At 42.5% G+C, this 26,334-nt stretch overlaps 1 protein-coding gene across 2 annotated transcripts in view; it reads right to left on the bottom strand.

The window, feature by feature from the left end:
• Positions 1-8,456: 8,456 nt before the first annotated feature.
• CNGA3 (cyclic nucleotide gated channel alpha 3) overlaps positions 8,457-26,334 on the bottom strand; it is a 44,417-nt gene continuing 26,539 nt past the window's right edge. Inside the window, exons 5-10 of one of the 2 annotated variants that reach the window (XM_018563218.1) lie at positions 21,757-21,807; positions 19,922-19,985; positions 15,875-15,951; positions 11,841-11,948; positions 11,654-11,760; positions 8,457-9,968 (exon numbers count right to left, since the gene is read on the bottom strand). In XM_018563218.1, the coding sequence (XP_018418720.1) occupies positions 8,551-9,968; positions 11,654-11,760; positions 11,841-11,948; positions 15,875-15,951; positions 19,922-19,985; positions 21,757-21,807 (1,825 nt within the window). In that variant the 3' untranslated portion in view covers positions 8,457-8,550. The remainder of the gene's footprint in view (positions 9,969-11,653; positions 11,761-11,840; positions 11,949-15,874; positions 15,952-19,921; positions 19,986-21,756; positions 21,808-26,334) is intronic. The other variant, XM_018563227.1, reaches the window with a different exon arrangement.

Raw genomic sequence — 26,334 nt, 5'->3', positions numbered from 1 at the left:
GGAGGGTCTCAGCAGGGCAGATATGGAGGGTCTCAGCAGGGCAGATATGGAGGGTCTCAGCAGGGCAGATATGGAGGGTCTCAGGAGGGCAGATGCAGAGGGTCTCAGCAGGAGTAGATGCGTAGGGTCTCAGCAAGAGTAGATGCGTAGGGGCCCAGCAGGGGTAGATACGGAGGGTCTCAGCAGGGCAGATATGGAGGGTCTCAGCAGGGCAGATACGGAGGGTCTCAGCAGGGCAGATATGGAGGGTCTCAGCAGGGGTAGATACGGAGGGTCTCAGCAGGGGTAGATACGGAGGGTCTCAGCAGGGCAGTTACGGAGGGTCTCAGCAGGGCAGATGCAGATGGTCTCAGCAAGGGTAGATGCGGAGGGTCTCAGCAGGGAAGATGTGGAGAGTCTCAGCAGGGGTAGATGCGGAGGGTCTCAGCAGGGGTAGATACGGAGGGTCTCAACAGGGCAGATATGGAGGGTCTCAGCAGGGCAGATATGGAGGGTCTCAGCAGGGCAGATGCAGATGGTCTCAGCAAGGGTTTTTTTTGTGCTTTTGCATATCTGTTGAAAAATATAGCTTTGTAAAAGTTCTTTTAACTGATTAACAATTGAGTATAATTGAACATACATGAAACTGCATGATCGTATAACTTTTTTATTCGTGCATCTAACAACCACCTCTTTGCACCCAGCCTCTGTATAATATAACAAAACGTCCTTGATTCCTCTCATACACCAAAGACCTGACCGGCCCTTCTTACAGTGTAGGTGCCAGGGCTCCATGCCACTTGATCTTTTTCTGCCGTCACTCTTCTATGTTTCTATGATCCTGGTTTTATTATATGTGCAAAAAGCAGTTCATGTGAACTTTTCTATTTGGCTTACTGTTTTTAAAAGGCTGACAACTTGGACATGGACACTGCATAATATTCGTTTCTGGCACACGCTGCATATAATTCTTTCTTATATCCTGGGGGACCCCTATTGAGAAGGAGAGGAAAGGAGGAGGTAGAGTTGTAGGATACAGTGAAGGTGCGCTTAGATAGATGGGAGGAAAACCAGGAAAGAGCAAAGTCTTGGAGGCCAAGGGAGTGGAGTTTTTTGAGGAGGAGTGGGTGAACAGTTTCAGTGGAGTGTTGTGGGTGAAAGAAGGTTGTTATCAGTGAGATTGCGGTTTAGACTGTTGTAGACAACACATTTTACATGTTCTGTGCATTGGGTGTTATTCTCAGTATCTGATCCTATCCCGTATGCATAGACATTGCATAGAAGAACTTATCTTGTTCTGTATGTTGGGGTACTTCTCAGTATCTGATCTTATTCTGTGGACTGAGCAGAAAGGCTTCTCTTGTTCTGTATGTTGGGTGTATTTGTCTTCCGTTCCTTGAAGGACACAGGGAACAGATCTAGGATCATGTACTGTAGGGTAATATCACCACCTGCAGGAGAAGCACACTAGGCACAAAACTAAAGACCAATTACAGCCTAGGGGCGGCCCCTGCTGGTGGCCAAACCCCCCACCTGCTGACAAGTCTCCAGTTTTTAGACTAGCGTCCGGAGTAAGCAGCTAAGAATATTTTCTCGGGTATTCTTATCTGGCTTCTTCCTGTTTTTTTCAACAGAACCTTCTAGCAAGTGTTGTCAGGGTGACAGGCTGGATGTCTCGGATCCTTGGAGTCTCCCCTGGACGACCGACGAATGCATGCAGACCCGCTACGGTGGGTCAGCTGCAACGGCCCTGCTCAGGCGGGTTTGCCTGTGGGTTCGTCCCAGGGGGGTGCATATGACTGGGGGTCTCGGCCACCCAGTCACAGCACTCCCCACAGGCTGCTGGTTTCCGCAGCACCTGCGCATCTGGCCTTCTGTATCCCCTGCGCAGCTGTCCGGCCTGGAAGGAGCTGCCTGGACTGCGGATGGCCCGTGGGTATGTATGGTTCCCTGGGGGTGCGGTTCGCAGCGCTAGCGGGTAGGGCTGTCGCGCTGGAGCTTGTACTCCTTTGTGGCCGCTGTCCAATAGAGCCCCTGGGTTCTGTTGCGGCCTTCTCCGGAGGCCGTGGCCGCCGTTTTTGGCATGGGCAAAGGCGCCCTCTATCTGACGTCACATCCCGGGCCCTGTGATAGGGCGTCAGCCGGCCGGATCGGTCTTTCACGCCGGGCCTTATCGTTGGAGGTTTTTTCATCCACTTTGGACAGTTTTGTGTCCCGTATTGAGTGCGCGCTGATGCAGCGCCCTCCTAAAAAGCACGCCTTGCCGGCTCCCTCCCCGGTCCTTTCTGGGGAGTCGGAGGAAGAGGGGGAAATTTCTGCTGCATCCGCACAGCCCAACCAGGGCGATTCCTCCCAGCCAGAATCTTAGTGACCACGAGTCGGGAGCCTCCCTTATGGTCCAGGAGCGCAAATTGGTTGCGGCTTTGATTCGCGCTGTGCGGTAGACGCTTGTAATTGAGGAGGCCCCGAGTTCTTCGGCGCTCCCGCCGGTTCAGTTTGGGACGCACAAGAGTAGGCGTTCCACTAAGGTTTTTCCTTACGTTCCTTTTTTTGATGATTTTGTCTACTAGGAGTGGAAGAGACCGACCAAGTTGTTTTCCGTCCCCAAATGTTTCTCGGTTCATTATCCGTTTGAGGAGTCCTTCCTGACTAACTGGTCCACTCCTCCCGCGGTGGATCTTCCGGTCTCCCGCCTGAACAAGGCTACAGTCATCCCGGTGGAGGATTCTCCTTCCTTTCGGGATCCCACGGATAGGAAGGCGGAGGCTGTGGCGCGTACTATGTACTCGGTTTCTAGGGCTCTGTTGTGCCCGGTGTTGGCTTCGGCCCTGGTCTCCCAGACCTTGACTGAGTGGGCGAAGATGCTGCGTCAGGGTCTTGCGGAGGAAAACGTGTCTCCTGCTTACGTCGACCTGACGGAGCAGTTGGTGCGGGGTCTGCAATACTGTGTAATTCGGCCTTGCAGCACCATTGGTATCCAAGCTGTCAGTGTCGGCGGTTACTTTTACGCGACTCCTCTGCCTTAAATGCTGACCAGGCTTCCAAGAAGGCCCTGACGGAGCTCCCCTTTACGGGGGATCGTCTGTTCGGTGCTACCTTGGATGAGATCATTAAGGATCTGACGGGCGGTAAGAGTACTTTCCTGCCTCAGTCGAAAAAGCCTAAGGACCAGCGGCAGAAACCCGGTCACTCATTTTCCGCTAACAAGCGGCTTTTTCGTTCCCCTTTGCCCTCGGAGAAGGGTGGGAACCTGGCAGCCCAGGACCGCCAAGCCCCAGGGTAAGGCTTCCTCGGCATGAAGGTCTGCCCCCATCCTGGGGTTCCAGGGTGGGGGGACGCCTTCGGCTCTTTGCGGGCCGTTGGCTGTCCCGCGTCTCCGACACCTGGGTGCGGGAATTGGTGTTTTCGGGCTACAAAATCGAGTTTCTGTCGTGTCCCGGGGACAGGTTCTCCCCTTCCAACACCCGTCTTCCTCCACGGCACCTTGCAGACCTTCATGGCGCGGTGGCGGGTCTTTTGTCCCAAGGGTGGTTGTTCCAGTACCCTACCCGGAGAGGTTCAGAGGGTTTTATTCCAAGCTGTTTACTTTTCCAAAGAAGGATGGGGTTCGTCCCATCCTGGACCTCAAGCGGTTCAACACCTTTGTGCGTGTTCGCAGGTTCCGGGTGGAATCGATTCGCTCTGTGGTGGCGCGTCTCCATTAGACATCAAGGATGCCTACTTTCACATTCCCATCTGTGCCTCCCACCAACGCTACCTTCGTTTTGCGTTGGGGGACGACCATTACGAGTTTGTCGCTCTGCCCTTCAGTCTTGCGTCGGCGCCTCGGGTGTTCACCAAGGTGTTGGCCCCGATTCTGGCCCTGTTGCGTTGTCGGGGGATCTCGGTTGTGGGGTACCTGGACGACCTCCTGCTGTAGGCGGAGTTGCATTCCTCTCTGGTGGCGGATCTGGCGGTCACCGTTCGGTCGTTGGAGGAGTTTGGCTGGCTCTTGCAATATTGCCTGGTGCCGTCCACTCGGTTGGAGTATCTGGGGTTGATTCTGGACTCCGCCTCGGCGCGGGTTTTCTTGCCCCTGGAGAAGCTTCTAAAGCTTCGATCGCACGCGTCGCTGTTGCGGGCGCGTCAATGGTGGGCGATCCGCTTCTGCATTCACGTCGCCGTTGCTGGTCCGACATCGGGACAAGGTGGTTCTGCGGCCTCGGCAGTACTTTTTGCAGAAGGTAGTTTCGGCTTTCCGTCATAATTAGGAAACTGTCTTACCTTCCTTGTGTCCATAGCATGTTCACAGGAAGGGGAAGGCGCTGCACTGTCTGGACGTGGTCCGCGCCGTCCGTGTCTATCTGAGTGCTACGGCTTCCTTTCGGGAATCAGATTCCCTATTTGTCGTTGCAGATGGCCCTCGGAAGGGTCGGGCTGCCTCGTCGGCCACTATCTCTCGATGGATTCGCAACACGGTCTCTCAGGCGTATGCTGTTAATGGGGGGGTGAGCCTCCTTTTTCTGTTAGGGCCCATTCTACAAGGGCTGTTGGGGCATCTTGAGCTTTTCGTCATGGTGCCTCAGTTTCTCAGGTTTGTAAGGCCGCGACTTGGCCTTCTGTTCACACCTTTGCCAAGTTCTACAAGGTGGATGTTGTGGCGTTTGCGGATGCTGGTTTGGGGTGCAAAGTGTTGCAGGCAGCCATTTGAGGGGATAGTTTGTTCTGTTGGGTTTGTTGTTTCTTTCAGCCCACCCCTCTTGGTACTGCTCTGTGACATCCCTATTTTACTCACCGTAAAATCTTTTTATCTTCGTTCATTGAAGGACACAGGTCCCGCCCCTCTATGGGGGTGTGTACTCCTAACTGCTTGTTACTTACTGGAGCAAGTGGGGGGTTTGGCCACCAGCAGGGGCCGCCCATAGGCTGTAATTGGTCTTTAGTTTTGTGCCTAGCGTCCTTCTCCTGCAGGTGGCGATATTACACAACAGTACATGATCCTAGATCTGTTCCCTGTGTCCTTCAATGAACGGAGAGAAAAGGATTTTACGGTGAGTAACAAAACCCTATTTTCTCAGTATATGATGTTATTCTGTATGTATGGGCACTGCATAGAAGAACTTCTCTTGTTCTGTATGTTGGGTGTAATTCTCAGTATCTGATCTTATTCTGTATGTACGGACACTGAACAGAAAGACTTCTCTTGTTCTGTTTGATGGACTAATGTCTTTATTCAACCTCAAATACTATGTAACTATGTATGTTGGGTGTAATTCTCAGTATCTGATCTTATTCTGTATGTATGGACACTGAACAGAAAGACTTCTCTTGTTCTGTATGTTGGGTGTATTTCTCAGTATATGATGTTATTCTGTATGTATGGACACTGCATAGAAGAACTTCTCTTGTTCTGTATGTTGGGTGTAATTCTCAGTATCTGATCTTATTCTGTATGTATGGACACTGCATAGCAGCACTTCTCTTGTTCCGTTTGTTGGGTGTATTTCTCAGTATCTGATCTTATTCTGTATGTATGGACACTGAACAGAAAGACTTCTCTTGTTCTGTTAGTTGGATGTAATTCTCAGTATCTGATCTTATTCTGTATGTATGGGCACTGCATAGAAGAACGTCTCTTGTTCTGTATGTTGGGTGTATTTCTCATTATCTGATCTTATTCTGTATGTATGGGCACTGCATAGCAGCACTTCTCTTGTTCCTAATGTTGGGTGTATTTCTCAGTATCTGATCTTATTCTTTATGTATGGGCACTGCATAGCAGCACTTCACTTCTCTTGTTCTGTGTGTTGGGTGTATTTCTCAGTTTCTGATCTTATCTACATACAGAATAAGGACAAATACCTAGAGTTACACCAAGCATACAAAAACAAAGGGGGGTGCTACTATGTGTCATATATACATACAGACTGAGAACAGATACTAAGATTTACACCAAGCATACAGAACAAGAGACGTAGTATAGACATTGTCTATACAAACAAAATAAAAACAGATGCTGACAATTAGAGTTGAGCTGGAAATTCGAATGATAGATTGAGACCAAATTTCATGAATTCAGATGTCTCGAAGTGCATTCCAAGTGGTCTTATTTTTGACACTTCTGTTTCCCAAGAGGCTAGTAGGAGAAAGGGGCCAAAGGTTGCTCCAAAGGCTGGTTTTTCCATATATTTGCTTCTGATGTTGCCAGGGCACCCTTAGCTTAATCCGTGCCACCAGGTACCGCCCTTTTGTCTTAGTATACCTGGCGGCTCAGACTGTTTATTGGTCCCATTATCTTGTTAGGAAAGGCTTCCGGGAACTTCGCAAATCATTCTGGACAACTTTTAATAATAACAGCTCTATAATACACACTTTTTTTGGAGTGCAAATTCCCATTGAAAGCTCATGAGGCTTCAGATTTGGAAATTCAGAATTTCCCAGGTTTGTGAATTTAGTTTTTTTTAAATCTTGGCTAAACCACAGCCGATCAAACTTTGCAGAAATTCACTCATCTCTACCAAGTGTACAGCACCCTGGCCTCTTATAAAACTATAAAACTCCTCTGTAGCACAATGGCAGGGCATTGTCTCTCCATGGCACAAGATAGGAGGAAAAGCAAGAGAGTCTGCAAAAGCCTCTATCTCACAATGACCTACTTGCTACCAATGCTCTGAAATTGAAGTGACAAACAAATACTATTATATTAAAAAAAGAAGTGCATCCATCCATTATTTTTATACACCCCCCCCCCTCCACACATAATATACTTATTAACTTAAGCACAACACAACCGACTGGAGATTTTCACTGTGCAGCCTGTCTGGTGCTGCACAACCTCTAGATGCAATCTTCTGAGTTGTACAGGCACATGTCCTTTTTAGGCTGCCACTTCTCTTGAAGTGAATGGAGACTGCTAGTACAGAAGAACATTCCATGCAGGGGGCCATGCAGCTCAATCCCTAGACAGTGGATAGATATAAATACATTTGTCCACAAATGTCACAAAATGTTTAGAAAGAGCAGACAAACCTGGTTATTTTGGTCCTAAAGTTACTATAAGAGGCTTAGTACATTAGACCAGTGAGCATGGGAGGGGGAAATGAACTAGTCAGGGTTAAGAAAGCAGCCTTTGAAGATAGACATTTATTGCTCTGTCTAAGCAGCAAGTCTGATGAGATTATCTTCCAAATACTCCTTTTCTAATCCAGCACTGCCTATGCCCTTTCATAAAGCCATGCAAGGCACAAGCAGTAAATTTTAAGCAATACACCACCTCTCCGACTCTATTTCTCACATGCAGGGAGACTGTAGGTGCTGCCACTTAACATTTACAGCACTGCCTGTGAGATATGGAGCTTCTCTTTTTCCTTGTATGAAGGATTGACAGTCACTGTTCATATCCCCGGTTCTGCTGCCAGATCTCAGGAGATTTAAAAGACCAGTCAGAAGACAGGGACCAAAAAAATTAATCAGGGTAAGTTGATAGCGCTGCACACTTTCACCACTGACCACTACTGCATCCACACACATTAGTGACTTACCCTGCAGATTGGACTTCACTGGTTGGATCTCCTCTTTCGATGTACTACCAAATCAGCCAAATTGTTGAGTATGCAGTGCAACTGCACGGTTTAGTCTTTCTTCCTATTTCTGTTTCCTAACTCTTCCGATGTCCATCAAGAATATTACTGTATAAAACTGCTACAGCTGACCTGACCTGCTTAGACTTCTTCCTGAGCTTTGATTGAACTGTAAAAACCCCAAGATCCAGCAGATATTTCTAACTATGTCTGACTGTTGTGTGATGCTCTTCAGTTTTGGGCCTCATAAATGCAATCATATGTCACAATGTATTGGTGACTATGTATCCTCAAAAAAACTAGGAGGACTTGGGATCCATCAATGACTCTGGTATGTCAGAGATTGCTGATCTCAGCTATTAGTCTTCAGTTAAATGCTCTCCCACAAAATCTGAAGCATGGGTTGCTTACATAGTTACATAGTTAGTCAGGTTGAAAAAAGACACATGTCCATCGAGTTCAACCTATAGAGATACCGGCATTTTGTTCCCATGCAGATCTCCAGGCTGAGGGTGCACTCACTTACCGGTATGGTAATAAACCTGCCAGATAACATAACAAAGAACTTATAGGTTTTGAGATTTATTTGACCACATACACCTTATGAGCATTCATAGGCAAATTTATCTTTTCAGAAAACTGAGAACAATATGTTGCATTGAATTTCTGGAATATGAATATACAAAAAGCAGGTATCTTTTGTGTATTAAAAGATATTATAAATCTAGAAAATGAGTCCATACAACACAAAACTATCTTTAAATAAATAATTTGAAATGATTTATAAACCTGAAAAACATTCATTGTCTAAGGAATTCTAAAAACTTGCAAGTATAAAAATATATTATTGAAGGAAAAAGAAAATATATAAAAAGAAAAGCTTTTCCTGTATAGGCTGCCACCTTACTAAATCTGGTAAGATAAATTCTATGAAGTCCTTTAAAAAGTAAGTAAAAAACACGTGGTGATCAGTTATTAACTTTGAAGTATAAAAATGTCTATACACGGTGGTTTATTTCTCTTTGTTGTCTTCTGCCTTATCTGTTTCTGGGGCACTCTCGGGCCCTTCAGACATGCAGTCATTGTTGTATTTCTTTACTTGTGTTTCAATTTTAGTGATCCTTTGCTTCAGTTTTAATTGTGTGGAGTTGTAGTCAGCTAATAATCTGGCAAATCGAGTCTGCAAGCTATCAAATGCTGTTTCCATCTTCTCAATCTTTTCATCTAGGTCCTTCGCGTCTGCTCCTGCCTTTGCTGCTTCTTCATCTATAAGGCCATCTTTCATAAGGATTTGTTGTCCTTTTTCCTCTAAAGCTGTTTTAGCATCTGGGTACTCAGTGAGGGCCTCCATTAAATCATCCTTAGATAAACAGAATAAATCAGAATAACCAATGCTTCTGATGTTTGCTGTCCTTCTGTTCCCGGTTTTGCTCCCTTTGATGTTGAGGATGCTAATTTCTCCAAAATAACTGCCATCGCTGAGTACCACAAACTGAGTTATACCATCATCTGCTACAACTGCCAGTTTACCTTCTTTAATGATGTACATTTCACGTCCAATGTCCCCTTTTCTACAAATATAGTCTCCGGGACTAAACACCTGAGGCCTCAGCTTTAGGACTAATTCCACCAACAGTCCTGCTTCACAGTCCTGAAAGATTCTCACCTTCTTCAAAGTATCTAAATGAACATTGATTGCAATTTCAGCTTTTAACTTGTCTGGAAGGCTCTTTAGGACCTCTTTTTCATCCATTGTTTTCTTATTTGTCCAGAGATAATCAAACCACTTGATCACCCTTGCTTCTAGATCTTTAGATACATTACGGAATTGCATATATTGCTTGATAGAGTCAATCTTAGACTGAAACTCTGCCCTGGATGCATTCATATTTGAAATCATAGAGCCTACATTACCGACAATTGTTGCAAATATCAACACGCCAATTAGAAAATCAAACACTACAAAGAGGAATTCTATATCTTTCACTGGTGGTGGTGTCTCTCCAATAGTGGTAAGAGTCAGGGTTGACCAGTAAAGACAATAAATGTATTTTCTTGCCATACGTCCATATTCTGGGTGAGAAATATTAGGATAGACCCAAGTGTCTGTTCCAAAACCAATGGCTTTAGATATTGCAAAGTAGATGCAGGCATTCCAGTGTATAATAATAAGAATGTAGAGGACAAGATTCCCTATGCGAAAAATATTTGGATAATTGGTCCTGGTTTCGGTACGGTCAAAATACTCAAACATCCTGGAAAACCTCAGAAGACGGTTAAACCGTAGCTCTGGGAAATTGATCCCCAGCTTTAAGTAGCCAAGATCTGTTGGCACCAGTGACAACATATCAAGCTTAAACTGCAAGGTCTTTCTGTAGTATTCTCTTAACTTCTTGGCATCTTTCACAAGCAAGCCTTGCTCAAGGAAACCTAAGAACATAAGAATAAAAGTAGAAATAGAACATTAATTTCTTCCTCCTTTTGAGTTATATTCTGGATAATATGAACTTGTGAGTTGGAGTTGAAAAATATTGTAATGCCTATTTTGCAACCTGTGAATTAGAAAAATGACAGTAGTAGATTACAACTGCCCCTACCAACAGTCCCAGATCAAGTCAAGGGTTTGGTGACTGAGTAGAGATATTTACTTTAAAGTGTCAGTTGAGAGGACCTAACAGAGTGAATTAAAATATTAGTATTATAGAATGGAGGTGGGGCCAAAATTACCCCAGGAAATCACCTCACAAGTGTTGTCCAATTTGCCTGTGTACTGTAGGAAAAGCTTAAGCTTTGAGGACATAAAAAACAAAAAACAAGATAAAGGGACTTTCTTCATTGTTCAAGAGCAAATATTGAATATATACTGCAGTGTAGCAGTCCTTAGATGTTGTGGCTGCATTCATTTTTTTCAAGCTGTTTTTTTTTGTTATTTTCACCTGGGTTTCCTGCCAGTCACTCACTTTCTGTTCTAGAGTGACCACACTCACTCAACATACTGTAAGGAAAGAATGAAGTGTTGTCACCCTGGGGCAGAATTAAAGACATCTCTCTCTCTCTTCTTTTCTCCATAACATAAAAGGGAGAGGTACTGTAGTCCTTAGAGATAATTGGGAACAATGTTACTGATAAGACTGCAGCACAGACAGGGAGCACAGGAAGTTGTTGGCTGGCAAGATCAGCAGGTTTTTTTCTTTCACTTTGAAACAAATATAACAAAACACTTCAAATCGTACATTTCACGAACCAAAAAGGAAAACAATAAGATCAATGGAGGGTTTAAATACACAACATGTTGCCACAAAATACAAATACTTCACAGTGTAATGGAACACACTTATAATGAAGATGTTTCTCAAAGCAATCAATCTGATGCTTGGTTCACTTTTCTCTGCAACCCCGAGTCTGGCTCGGGGTTACCGCTCCTAGCATTGAAAATTAATCCCGAGCCAGACTCGGGATTACCGCCAGGGAGGTTAAATCCAATTCAATATTTTCATGACATTTCTAGTTTATGACACAGCTTTTTGTTACCAGATATTTTTTTTTTTATATCTATAGGTTTATTTTTATAATTTCATGTTGATTTTAAAGGAGAACTATGAGGTGAGTGATTTTCACTCATCCTCATAGTTCTAGCCGACCTGTGACAATAAAACTGTCACAGGTCGGCTCAGTAGATCGGGAAGTGAGCGAACACATACCGGCGTTCGCTCACTTCTCGATCCTGTCACGGCTCTCTGCCGTGACAGGGGAGGGGCTGGATTCCCCCTCCCCGCTCTGACCCGCCAGCGCTGACTGGCGGAACGGACGGGGTAGGGGGCGGGTACAGCTGGCTCTGCCTATAGATAGGCAGAGCCAGCGGGCAATCACGCAGGTGGGTGGATCCAGACATAGTTGCCGGGATCCGTTTCAGCTGTGGCATCTCAGTATACCGCGAGCTGTAGCTCACGGTATACTGAGCTTAGGGTGACGGGAGGACGCTAGTTTGTGTTCTCCCGTTACCCTTAGGAGAAATATGGGGAAAAGCCCTAACCCCATAGTTCTCCTTTAAATTTCAAGGTACTATACCATGGGTCAGTCATCTAACCCTCAAACATGACATGACCACTCCTCACCTGTTCTGAATCTCACTAATGTGTCTGTAATGTACACAAGATCCGCAGTATAGTCCAGAACCAGCCACAAGATCACGTGGTTTCTCTGCAGTTCATTAAAGCAAGCCCTGCAAAATATTAAAAAGAAATTAAAATCCAATGCTAACTCAGATCTGTGTTTTAATGTATATACCAAGACTATGTTTACCTGCACACTAGAAAGCACCAGTTATAAAGCACAGGTATTGAGATGATGGATAGCCATCGGTAGTAGAAGTTGCTTGCTGGGTCAATCACAAATATTTCCTTCTTTTTCCTTTGAATAAAAAAATATATGAATAATTGTAATATCTGTTTTTATATTTTCCCTATCCTTTCTATTGAATAATTAAAAACCTTTCTTATTATGCATTATACCTGTTGATCCTGTCAGTTCGCAGAGCGTATCTCAAGATTTGTTTTTTGGCCAACAAAGCTGTATTGTCAAAAAGCTCAAAGTAGCAGCTTTTTTGTGTTACAATCAGACCCACAAGCACCAACAATATTCTTGGTATTTTGGAGGTAATGGCGCTACAGCATTATGTTACGGTACTTCTGCAGGAGAAAATGTTTGACCTGCTCTTTTATGACTGTTGGTGAGACTGATATAGATGTCATCAGCAGCCATGGCGAATATACATTTTATGCATTTTTACAATAAAAGTGCAGACAGTAGTCACAAGATCTCTAGATCACAGCTGAACAACAATTTGTGTTATATACTGTACATTGTTCATTCTTTTTAAAGATATATATAAAAAAACCTAGGAGACGTGTGAAATTAAATCTAAATGTAACCATGTGATTACTAATTGCTGTGTGTATAAGGTGATTTCATGTGTCTTTGTTATAAGCATCTGAATTAGCGTCCTCCCGTTACCCTAAGCTCAGTATACCGCGAGCTCCAGCTCGCGATATACTGAGATGCAGCAGTATACCGCGAGCTACAGCTCGCAGTATACTGAGATGCCGCAGCTGAAGCGGATCCCGACAATTATGTCTGGATCCGCCCAGCTACGTGACTGACAGCTGGCTCTGCCTATCCCCCGTCCGCCAGTCAGCGCTGGAGGATCGGAGCGGGGAATCCAGCCACTCCCCTTTCACAGCTCTCTGCCGTGACAGGGGAGAGGCTGGTTTCTCCCAGTTCCGATCGAGAAGTGAGCGAATGCCGGTATGTGTTTGCTCACTTCCCCATCTACTGAGCCGACCTGTGACAGTCTCATTGTCACAGGTCGGCTAGAACTATGAGGTGAGTGAAAAGCACTCACCTCATAGTTCTCCTTTAAAGAAAAAGTCTCACCTTTTTAAAATATCTCTTGTCCACCAGGGGATGAGCTACATGTAGTACTTGCTGCGCATTTGGACAGGGCTCCCCCTCCCCGTATGGCTATCCAAACACACAGCTAGCAAGGAGATGAATAATAAATGAACTTTGAATGATGGTGCTTGTGTTTGGCTCCAAGCGCCTGTCCAAGACAAGCATGTTACTAGGAATACAGGGGGAGGGGTACATGTTGCTAAGTTATTCTCGGCTTATACACAGCAGAGTACAGAACAGCTCATGGCCTCTGCTTCTTTTACTATACTCCTCTGCCCTGTACTCTGGAAGGAAGACTGAGTCCAGATCCGCCTTCCAGCCACCAGCTATTTTGGGGAGAGAGACTAGAGAGAGACTGGTATGTGTTGTTCCAATGCATCGTCATTTACAAGAACACAAGCCAACAGCTAACACTCTAGTTTAGTCCCCAGAAAATCTGGTGGCTGGTGGATGAGTCCAGGCTCAATCTATCTTCTGGTGTACGAGACAGAGGGGTAGAGCAGAAGAGGCACTGGTCTGAAAGATTAGATTGACGAGCTGCAGAATGAAGAGGGTGAGGTGGCTACAGCGCCGGCTGTAGCTCCTGCCATATGAATGCCTATAAATTAGTCTTCATCTTGGGGTGGAGCTACAGGACAGACAGAAAATAAATATCCAAGCTAGTGAACAGATCTGAACATGGCCAAGCGCTATGTGCACTGGTGCCCCTGTTGATAATTCTTTGAAACGCTTAATCTACCATTACAGAACACTATCTCTAAATCAATAAAGTTGTCGATAAACCCGCTCCACAGCAATTCAGTTTCAAAATACACCTCAGTTACAGTTATGTGGTCTTAACCTGATCTTGTCTAAACTATACTGTATATATCCAGGTGGGATACTTCAATAAGCTTAAAACATACAAACATTGCTGGTTTATTTTAGATTTGATTATTTGTTTTTTTTAAATAATTTCAATAGACACAGGACAGAACATGAATATATTATTGGTCTTTTGTTGCCTCCTATTCATTGGAACAATGGTAACAAGTGTATAATATTTATACCGGGGCCATGCCCACAACAGCAATGCATCTACGCACACAATGTGATAAAAATGGACCTTTCATTTAAAAATAGACATTTAGGGGTCTATTCACTAAGCTGCCGCAGGCAGCCGAGTGAATAAACGACCCGAAGTGAACGCTGTTCGGCTATTCACTTCAGGCTTGTATGGCTGATTTCAGCCGTGTATCGGCTGAAATCAGCCGTACATCGGCTTGCTTCGTGCGGCTTCGGGTCGGCCGAACATGCACAGCATGTTCGGCCGAACGGAAGTGCAGAAGGAGTTCGACTCAGCCGATCCAACATCTGGATCGCCTAAGCTGAACCTCCGCAGGCTACTCGCTGCTGTTCGGCCTATTCTCATAGATGCCAAACAGCAGTGAGTGAATAGCCGAATGCCGCCGAGCGGCATTTGGCTCGGCTGTTCTGCTCGGTACCTCTGTGGTACCGAACAGGATAGAAAAACAGTTAAAAAAGTAGTAAAAAATAAAATAGAAAACGATTGGGTGGAGCTAGCAGTGACAGCTAGCTCCGCCCAACTGTTTTCTATTGGCCTGGCGGTTCTGAAAAAAAATCTCCATAGGAATGCTTAGCTAGATTCCTATTGGCTATTTCACTTTGCAATAGCCAATAGCAAACTAGCTATTGCACCCGCCCTCTGCTGCTGTCAATCACTAGAGGGGGCCTAATGGAGAACTTCAGGTCCCCTCAGCTGATTGACAGCAGCAGTGGGCGGGTGCAATAGCTAGTTTGCTATTGGCTATTGCAAAGTAAAATAGCCAATAAGAATCGAGCTGTGCATTCCTATGATGATTTTTTTTCTTTTTTTTTATTCTGACGGCAGCCAATGGCTCCGATGTCAGAAGAAGAAAAAAAAACAGCAGGGAAAGGTTTACTCTGCTCGATCGAGCAGAGTAAACTCTAAACCTTTGTATAGAGTGGTTAGAAACTCTCTCAGGTTTTTTATTGCAGTTTGTGTCTCTAAGTGCTTTGGTCACCAATATCACAGATAGGGATGCACTGATAGCGAGTTTTTGGGCGAGTACTCGCCCAAATGCTCCTGAAACTTATCCCGATACCGGAACTTCCTGTATCAGGAAGCTGGGTGGCGAGTCATTACCCACTCCCCGCCTTCCCGATTGGCCAGAAAGCCGGCTCAATGCTGCTTCGTCACCTGGTGATGAGGAAGCAGGGATCCGGCTTCCCGGCCAATCAGGAAGTCAGGCAGTGAGTCATTAAACGCTGCCCAGCTACTCAGGAAGCCGGGCTCCAAGTACCGTAATTGCACTTCGCCCAGCCTTCTAAATGGGACTTCCGTTATCGGTATTCGGTATCAGCGATTACTGGGAAAAAATATCTGTACTCGTACGCGATACCGAAAAAACGGTATTGGTGTATCCCCAATCACAGAGAATGAAAATGGTAAATCCAAAATTCGTAGTTGCTACCTTAAAAAAAAAAATAGAGGGCAAATCTTCTGATGGGGGCACTTGCTTTTGAGAATATTAAGCAAGGATTTCCCTCACATTGGGAAATATCCCTTCACTTTTTGTTAAATCTTCAGGGCAGGAAGTGAATGTAAGTCTCCCTAACACCGATGGCAATACAACTGACAATGGTGTTAACCCTCTTCTACCTTATCCAAAATTAAAACAAGTTATGGTTTTAGCTGCCTGGCACCAATATGTATTAGAGGGTCACAAGAACATTAAATCACCATGTATCATCCTTTAGTAAATCAGGTCTAATTTGTCACACATTTCAAAGTAAGTGCAATCTCTGGAAGGAAAAGCTGTCATCCACATCAATTCTAAACTAGGAATGACGACAGTACTTACTCTTCTTCTTTTTTATCGTCCTTTTTTGCGTCTTTTTTGTCCTCTTGTTTTTGCTCTTTTTTCTCGTTGGCATTATTCTGTTCTTTCTTTGTGCTGTTAATGCATTCGATTTTTACAGGCAAAATGGAAAGAGGCTTTTTAATAGGAAGGAACAACATGAGCTAGCTACCTATTTTTAACTACGTATGTTTTGTGACCATTTTCCTTAAGATATTATGTTCATTTAACATTCCATAAACATTTTATATATTCACTTTCTATCAAATAAAAATGCCCTCTTGTCTTCCTGAAGCCACAATCTACCCAACTGCGCTCACATAATGATGTAGTAATACTTTAAGTCCAGGCTGCCCTAACAGCCTGGGCTCAGAGGAAGTGAATTGAATTACGCTGCCATCATTCAACCTGACATCTAGCTGAGCATTGCAGAAAAAGCAGTTTTTTTCTTTCCTATTGCCCTATTTTTCCTACTAAGCTATTCATTTTAGCTTGAGTTCAGCTTTAATCTTCAGCTTACCAAAAGCTCTTTAGAAAACACTGTCAGATAAAACATTGAGTTATGCTATTCAGTGCAAAACAGGGTTCAGTAATGTAATGATATACCTTAAATGGGACTTGTCTGTGACGATTCTCATTTATCCAGGTCTTGGTATATGTAAAAGATAAATCAAGGCAACTGGACTTGCTGTATTTTTCTCGAAGATGTTTTGCTGGTCATCCAACTTGCTTTCTCAGTTCAGAATTTCTCATTCTCAATTGAGAAAGCTAGTCAGATGACCAGCAAAACATCAAGAAAAATAAAGCAAGTCCAGTTGCCTTGATTTATTTTTACAGATATTAAATGGGGCTTCTTATCATTGTTCCTGGCAGCCAAAGGCAGTCAATGCAGAGTGAATGAAAGGTAAATATGTGCATCTGGTGGGGTTTGATTTAAAGTGTATACAAAAATGTAATATATTGCAGCTTACCAGTCCTTAGATGTGGTGGCTGCATTCATTTTGTGACCTTCATTTTGACCTGGTGATCTTGCTAATAACACACTTCCTGTTGTGGTTACATTCTCTCATCCACTATATCAATGGAAGGAGCCATGGTTGTCACACAGGCTGACTTTAAAATGCCTGCCTTTGCTCATCTCTATTACATAGGTGTTGATAGGATTATTCGTTTCTAAAATAAAGATAACATTGTTTTTGTTGTCTGTGCAGCTCACAGGAAGTAAAAAGGACACTGCATTTCTACCAAGATCAATGTGTATTTTGTGCACTTGCTGAAAATGTTCTGAGCCTGAAAAATTAAAATGAATGCAGCCACCACATCTAAGGACTGGAAAGTTGCAATACATTACAATTTGTGTCCTGGGTTTAGTTATTCTTTAAAGGTAAAGTCCTTTTTTTGATAAAAACAATAAATGCATACTTCTTCATAAAAGAAAAAGTGTGCATTTATTTTTCTTTGCATTGGAGCAATCAAAGCATTGAAACCACAGTCAGTAAATCGCGGGTGCAATGCTCTTCTGCAGACACTTCCTCCAGTGTCCATGACTATACCTCGGTACACGTTACATCCTGAATATGGGAGTTGCATGAAACATGGTCCACAAGGTGAACTTAGCTTTTAACCTTACATTTGAAAGATATTTGTCATGGCCATAAGAGGAAACCTCCCCCCTAGTATGAGATAAAGACCTGGCGGATGATTATTCCCTTTCTCACGTCACCGAAAGCTAACAAAAATGTTCAGAGTTCTACTTTCAAAATGTCATTACTATTTCTCAAACCTGTTATAGGTAAGAATTCCTCTGATCCCATGAATTATTCTCTATTCTGGCTTTGCTATTACTTCAAATGGGGGGACAATGGGGTTGATTTACTCAGGGACTAGAGGCTGTCCACTTAGTAAATATTCACTTTGCAAAGTAAAAATTAACTGAGCTTAGTAGATAAGGTGAAGCTGTGTTCACTTCAATCAACCAATCATATCCTAGCAAAAATCCTGTTTTATTTATTTCCTTCACACATGATTGCAGAAAACAGTAGGTCCCCCTGCACTCCTTACAGCGCTTCTGGTCCAAGTGAAAATAGTGGTGCTCGCAGTGACAATCACGGATGGCGCTGTGTACAACAGTCAATGAAGGATAGAAATCACCAGCACTCCGTAAATTAAATTAAAAAAAGTCAATTTATTTGGACTAAACGTCACACATATCGCATAATCCAACGTTTCGGGACCATGCAGGGTCCCTTCATCAGAGCAGAGATGTGACCTCACATCACATCTCTGCCCTGATGAAGGGACCCTGTGTGGTCCCGAAATGTTGGATTATGCGATATGTGTGACGTTTAGTCCAAATAAATGGACTTTTTTTGAATTTCATTTACGGAATACCGGTGATTTCTATCCTTCAAACATGATTGGACATTCAAAGTGAACACTGGTTCGCCTTATTTAAAGAAGAACTCCAGAAAAAGTTTTCCTTAACCCTTGCAGTGGGGCTACCCCCGGACTGCAAGGGTTAACTGCTAATTTTTTCTAGGTTAAAAAAAATTATACTAACCTGATGCTCTGAGCCGGCTTGCTCTTAGACTAGTCCCTAGAGCCTCTCTCCCCCTCCTCTGCAGCGCTCTAAGGTCCTGTAAATCATCAAGTCTACTGTATACACTGTGTTTAGTTGAGGAAGATTCTAATTTTGCAATTGATTTTTGAATCTAGACAAAATCGAACACTTGTGGGAATACCCCTGCACTGCAAGGGTTAAGAAAAAGTTTTCCTGACTTTGCTTTTTAACTACTTGAAGACTGGGGTGTTAAACCCCCTTCCTGTCCAGGCCATTTTTCAGTATTCAGCACTGTACCGAAATACATTTTATGTCATTTATTTGGGGACACATGGAGCTTTCTTTTGGTGGTATTTAATCACCACTGGGGTTTTTACTTTTTACTATGCAAAGAACAAAGCACCAAAGATTTTAAATAAAAAATAGTTTTCCCTACGTTATGTTATAAAACATGTATTATTACCCACATTTTTTGTAAAATATAAAAGACGGAGTCAGGTTGGGTAAATAGACACCAAACATGTCAAGCTTTAAAATTGTGTGCGCCTGAGAAATCGCAAAAAAATACCATACCCAAAATGTAACCGAAGACTTATAAACTTTTACTGCTCATCAATTTAGTGTCAACAGTGATTGATGGCCCTAGAATTATTGCTCGCACTCCGATGTTCACGGTGATATGTAACATGTGTGCGGTAATTGTTGTTTTCGCACGTAGGTGCACCCGATGCGTATTTATGTTTGTAGGGGCGGCGGGACTTTTGTTTTTTGTGTGTTTTTAATTTTTTTTATGTGACGCTCATTTTTTTTTACTTTTTTTTTTTTTTACACTTAACTTTATTGCTATTGCTAATAAGCCCCCTATGTAATTGCAAATATACAGTGGCAGGTCCTCTTTATGGAGACATCAGGGGTCTATACGACCCCTATTGTCACCTAGGCACCCCAGAGAAGTTTATGAAGCAGAGATCTGCTTGATCAGCTTCTTCTCTGGCTATTGCAGCCAGAGAAATGACAGGCTGCAGGCGGAAGTGATGTAATTCTTATCACTTCTGCATTCAGTGATTGGAGGGGGTAACAGCCGGTGGAAGAGTGCTGATCTCCCTCCGATCTCAGTACAGAGAGCTGCTGTGCCAGTCCCCGGCCCACACAGGGGACAGGAGAGCCCGGGATAGCCGGCAGTGGACCATACAAGCAATTGGGTGGCTGTAGAGCCACCTGAACGGTTGTATGGAACAGCCATTACCGCGCAGGAAAAAAAACCTGCCGGAAATGTACAGCGACCCGCGGAAAGGCACCTGTCGTCCGTCTGTTTATTTACAATGAGCGGGCGGCAAGTAGTTAATAACAAATGCTTTCCTAATCAGCCTTTTATAACAGACTTTCCCAAGTAAGTTCAATTTCTAAAACAGAAATTGTCGTTCATATTCATTCTAATCTAGGAATGATTGCAATACTTACTCATCTTCTTTTTTATTATCCCCTTTGGCATCTTTTTTATCCTCTTGTTTTTGCTCTTTGTTCTCGTTGGCATTATTCTGTTCTTTCTTTGTGCTGTTTAATGTATTAGAATTTTACATGCAGAGTGGAAAAAGGCTTTTCAGAAGGGAAGAACAACATGAGCTAGCTGCCTATTTTCAGCTATGTATTGTGACCATTTTTCTTCTAATATGTACATTATGATATTCCATAGTTATGCAATTAGTTCTCTTATAAATACATATATGAACAGAATAAATGTAACTAGAAATTAGATCCATCCTCAATTTATTTGAAATAATATATTTAAAAGTATTTTTCAAGCCAATACAAAAGGAAGAGGATCCATCAATTCATTGATATTCCTCTTTTTTTTCTTAATTAAAATGTAAACCTGTTATGAGACACTAGACCAAGGATGCCCATTCATTTATAGGTTTAGACTGAAAGGATTGGGACCTTGAGTGAGTCATAATATACTGTTATACAGACAACATTATTAGACAGGTATCATTTGCTCAGATTTTAGTTATTCCTGGTACCTGTTCCCCTGAGTCCGAGGAGGAGAATTAGAAGCAGATGGATCACATTTGGAAGCAAGGAGAAATAGGTAGATGTGGGGGCAGACAGCATGGAAGCTGATCAGGGAGAGGTAGAGGAGACATAGTGGGTGTTAAAAGTGGCTGGTGTGTGGAGAGGTGATTGCTTGATGATGAAGAACTGGTGGTGCTGAGAGGATGGAGAAGAGAAAGAAAAGGTAGATGACCATAAAACATTGGTAGGTGGAGCAGAGCAGAAAAAAAGAGGAGGCATAGTAAGGCTGCTCAAGTCCCACGGAGAAAAGAGGCAGTGGCAACTGATAATGGACTGGGGAGAGAGAGAGGAGCAGTAGCTGACTATGTACCATTAGAAGAGGACTTATTGGAAGAACTGGTGTTGGACATGGAAAGGCTAAGAAGAGAGGAGGCAGATAGGTGGTTGACCATGTTCATGAGGGCAAGGGGAAAGATTGTTGTGCATGCAGAGGAAAGCAGTGTGGGAGCTGATCATATACCAGTAATAGAGAAGGAGCTGATTTTGTCTGAGCAGTAGAGGGAAAAGAGGAGTTGCAGCTTATCGTGTATCATTAGGAAAGGAGGAAAGGGAGTTGACAGTAGAGTCAGGCAGAGGCTCACTGGAAGCTTATTGTGTACCAGGGATAAAGGCGCTCCTAGCTGTTTGTGGCTGGAAGGGAAAAAGGAGTGGCAGCTGATCCTGAACCTTCGAAACACCTGCTCTTACATATGAATCTATAGCATTCCATTCAAAGATCAGGTTGTTTCTGGCAACTCTTATGACCAACCTTACCATAGAACATAGACTAGATTTAAATACAAGCCTGTAATAATAACAATAAGAATAGACATAATAATAATACTACATGTATTATGGAAAAAAAGACCCTCAAGCTCCACCTGCTTGCTGGGTTTGTGAATACAAAATATTTATATGCAATTCATATTTACCTGAATAAAAAATATTTAAAAAAACGTATTTTATATTTTAGTCCTGACCATGATAAATAAATAAAGAATAAATGTATGAAATTGCTATGCATTCAGTTTAAGTAACAGGGAGGCATTTATGGAGCAACTGAAGGACACTGAAAAGCTATATTAATTTAAATAAATAAAAAGTGCAGACATAGCTGAAACTTGCCCCATTACCAGGAAAGTGGGAAGGTGAGACACTACTTTTACTGTGCAAGGATTACAATTAGGAATCTAGCTCTAACATGAACATCTCTATATACAATTGTATCACCATTTTTACAGCTAGGATTTTTCTTCTACACACATTAACTTACTCATCTGTGTTGTTGCTGTTGTTGACATTGAAACTTGCAAGAGTCCAATGGCTGGGACAACTTGAATGAAATGAATACATACAGTAAGAAAAAACAGAATACACCATGGGGGAAAGGGGCACACAATGGGAGTGAGAATGAACTAGAACATCTGAGGATGTTTTTATTGCTGTATGTACCTTCCTGTCCTGGTGACCTTGTTCTTTCCAGGGATATCAGGGACAGAAAGTGAGGGAAGATCTTCCCAATGTGTCACAGACAGAGATAAAAACCTAACAGAAATTTTAACTTTACCTAGAATATCCAAACTTAATAAAGAAAATATTGCCTGCTAGACTTTTATAACTTGTCTGAGTTAAGAAGACCTCCAGTTTTTTTTAAATTATTTTAAAATACATTGCCATTGCCTGCAGTTTTTATAATAAAAAATACTCACCATCTTTACAGTGCTGACCCCCTGACATTGATATATACTCTGAAGTTACAGTATGTTAACATGCCACCATGGGCTTACTGGAGAAATGCACCGAGAATGAACCGCACACTGCCAAAGTCATAGCAGAAGTTGGCTGATGGTTACATCAAACATTTATCTTGTTGACTTATCTCTTTATAATTGAACCAGTAGATACATTGCCTTTTTACACTGATGTTCACTTACCAATTCATAATACATCATCACAATGTCGCCCTGATGAAGGGACCCTGCGCGGCCCCCGAAACGTTGGCTTCTTGACACATGTGACATATCAATAAAAGTGCTATGCTTTTGCACATTACAAGTGAATGCTGGTGACTATCTGTACTTGGAATATCAGACACCATACATGCTGTGAAAAAGTCCTTTATAGACAAAACGCATTGCCTTTCTTTGAAGGCATCTAGCCTGCTTGATAGACCTGACCGGATCGAGATCTGCATGACAAGGAGCTCCAAAACAATCGTACAGATATTATATGTGCGGAATGATTTGAGCAAGCATTTTAGGTGAAGGACTTACATTTCATCATAAACAGGTGAGATCCATCTGATATATGTACCCATACATGGAAGATTTATATTGTCTATACTAAACTTGAAACTCTGGCGTTTTCTGTGGCAGTGCGTCAGGATGCACAGATTTTCTGCCTGTATGCAGTCAATCCTTTCTTCATAAACACCATACGTTTGTGAACAACGGGGAAAAAAAAGTGGATATCAATGAATATTTGAATTTCGATTGTTTCCTTGCAGCGCCCTATGCTTGTCTCTTCGGGCACAATAAGATATTTGAAGCATATGCAAAAATTGTTACTTGTGGATATAGATACATTGAAGAGTGATATATTGCTCATACAACATATGAAACTCTGATGTAGCATGGACGTTTGTTTTCGTGGAGCCTCAGGAAACTAGAGTCTTCGTCTGAATTCAGTGTAGTTCTTCCCTGAACATTACATACTTATGAATAACGGGACAAAAAGTGAATACCGATGTATGCTTGAGCTTGAACATTTCACTGCAGTACTCTATGCTTGTTTCTTTGTGTGCACAAAAACATTGAGGAATATCAAAGCCGATACATATGGATACAATTCTAATACAAACCACAGGAACAACTGTAACATATTAATGACCTGGGATAGAGCTGGATACTTTATTACAAGCTCCAAACTTCGATCCCTGCAGTCTCTACAGTACACTAACTATCTGCGTATACATATATATAAACATAGACTATGTCCGCAGGCTTCATAACCATGTTTTAAATATATATATTTATTTATTTTTGATATTTATTGTTGGTGAAGTGGGTATTTACAGAAATAAATTATTTTGATATAAGCTGTTTTATCACGGTCATCAGTGCTTTTTTAGGGGAAGTCTTTTCATATGTTATTGAAAAGGAGGCTACTAGTCGAAGTCATAAAAGGACACCACTGTCCACCATGGTCAAACTACACAAATTTTTTTTAATATCTAAGTCATGCTGCTAATAGCTTTAACACCTCTTTATTTTGTTTTACTTTTAATAGGAGATTTTCAGTAGTTTGTAAGTGGTCGATGTCCCACAACTGTACAATGCTGCAATTTAATTGCATATCAGAAACTATTAGTGAGTGATCTCCTCTCTTTTATTCCATAGCTTGTTTTGAACAGTCATAAATTTCAGAGATTCTTGGAAGACTTGGAAGACTTCCCCCATTCAATGAACAAACTATAAGATAATATCCACATGATACAGATATCTAACCACCTTAAAGCTAATATTCTCATCAGCATCTGGCACCTATTGGAGATGTAATCAACAGCCTGACAGCCACATATTTGATGGAGTTGCAGTAACATTCAACCATTTTGAATACAAATTCTCCTGGCATTTAATATGAGGCATGCAGCAGATGTGAGGGGAAGCCCAGAGATTGTGCTATTATGTATGCTCTTGGGCTCCATTCAGCATACTGAAAAATATATTTTGAGACACTGTCTGCTATCTCCAGATGCTGCAAATCAGCAGACACTCTGTCCCATCTTGGGTCACAATTATGAACAATCCGATGAATATGGATAGCCTAGTGCTGGAGAATATGAAAGAGTGGATTCTTTCTTTTCACATGGACATCCTGGTCATTGTTTCAGACGTCCGACACTTTTAGGCAACTGCTTATTTCTTAGCTCCCTCCTTACCACCTTGGCTGACTGGGTCTGATCCTGAACCTAATGGTGTAACATAACCATATGCTTAGTCCTCTGTTGTTCCTTTCCCTTATTCACCTATCCTTCCCTCCCTTATCCTTGGCTTCTCCTTCCCTACTTACCTGTATTACTATTATGTTCTTTTTTGACAGAATTTTACATTGTTCAGGCACAACCTCCCAGGTACTTGTTGCTGTTTTGTTGCTTTCTTTTTCTCCATGATAAAACGTACAACAATGAGACTAAGAAGGGGCCATTCTTTAGCACAAGAGCAGGTCCAGGATAGTTGAAAGGAGCTGCCATAACCAAGTCCATTGTGCCCTTAAAAATCATCAAAAACCACACTGACTCCAATGCATGCCACCAAAATGGCAACATTTTGACCCAACCTCTTCATTTTTGACAACAATGTAAGGAAATTAAATGAATTAATTGATTTTATTAACCAGTATGTGGCCCAAGGGATCAGAGAGTGGCAGCCTTCACCTGAGGCGCCTGAAACAGATATTCTGCTTTGTGGCAGATTCTATTTTGTGTTGTACACCTTATTTAACCAAACACCATTAAAAAAGAATGTTCTCTATTCTAAAGTAATTTATGCTCTGAATGAAAGGGTCAGCCTTTAGTATCACAAGCTGACCGGTTTCAGTGCTGTATTGAGATGAAGTGCTGTTTTGACATCCCTTTAGGTGAGGAACAGCCTTAGAGAGCATGTCACCAAAAATGAAGGTCCTATTGTAGGGGATGCCTGTAATTTTACTGGCAACTCAGATGTATGAGACAATCACACTAGCAGGAAAAAAAAGATTTCTAGAGGTGTGCTGTACATATAGAAAATACATATACAGGTGAAACTCGAATAATTAGAATATTGTGCAAAAGTAATTGCAGTAAGTGCTGCAAAAGGGGCCCAAACCAAGTACTGAATACATATGCATGCTTGTACTTTTCAGAGGTCTGATATTGTTCTATGTACAATCCTTGTTTTATTGATTGCATGTAATAATCTACTTTTTTGAGGTTGTGGATTTGGGGTTCTTGGGGTTTTCATGAGCTGTAAGCCATAATCATCACAATTATGACAAATCACGGCTTGAACTATCTTGCTTTGCATGTAATGAGTCTATCTCATATATTAGTTTCACCTTTTAAGTTGCATTAGTGAAATAAATGAACTTTGCACGATATTCTAATTATTCGAGTTTCACCTGTATGTCCAGCTTGCCATATTACACAGAAGCCACAAGTGACTTTATTCCCAGTTTTAGAAAGATAATGGTTACAGATTGAAATGGCAATGTAATGGTTTCATAGCATTTAATTACAAAATGCCCTTTGCAGCAATTATATTTATATATAAACAATGTGGCAACATGGCGTTTCCCCTTAACTCTGTTGTTTTAGTGTGCAACGCAGCCTGAAACATGTTATACCTTGAGTAGGAAGAGTGTTTAGATATCATTTATTGAGTTCTTGAATCTGACTATAGAAACTGCCAGAGAAGTTGTCCCAGGAATAAAACCATAGTAGCAATGACACATGGAACATGCCACATTAAAGTAACTCTGTTGTCACCAAAATCAAATAGAAAACAATACTACTTTGATAGGAATGATTCTAATGCTACCTGGATAAGAATACTTACCTATCCACTGGCAAAGCCTCTGATCTTCACTGTCTTGAAGAAATACCGCCTCTGAAGTATCATCTGCATCGGACACTTTTGGGTGTGTTGGGTGGCTGGTCGCCTACGCTTGCTGTGGTTTCATCCACTGCCTCTTTTGTCAAGGGACACAGTAATGGCGTAAGGACCAGTGGAAAGAACCCTTAGCACTCAGTGGGGAACCAGACATCCAGAAGAGTCTGATGCATAAGATTCTTCAGTGGTGGTATCTCTTCAAA

This window comes from Nanorana parkeri, unplaced genomic scaffold (genome assembly GCF_000935625.1).
Source record: "Nanorana parkeri isolate BGI_ZX_2015 unplaced genomic scaffold, ASM93562v1 scaffold21, whole genome shotgun sequence".
Classification (NCBI taxonomy): domain Eukaryota; kingdom Metazoa; phylum Chordata; class Amphibia; order Anura; family Dicroglossidae; genus Nanorana; species Nanorana parkeri.
This window is presented reverse-complemented; position numbering and strand designations above follow the sequence as displayed.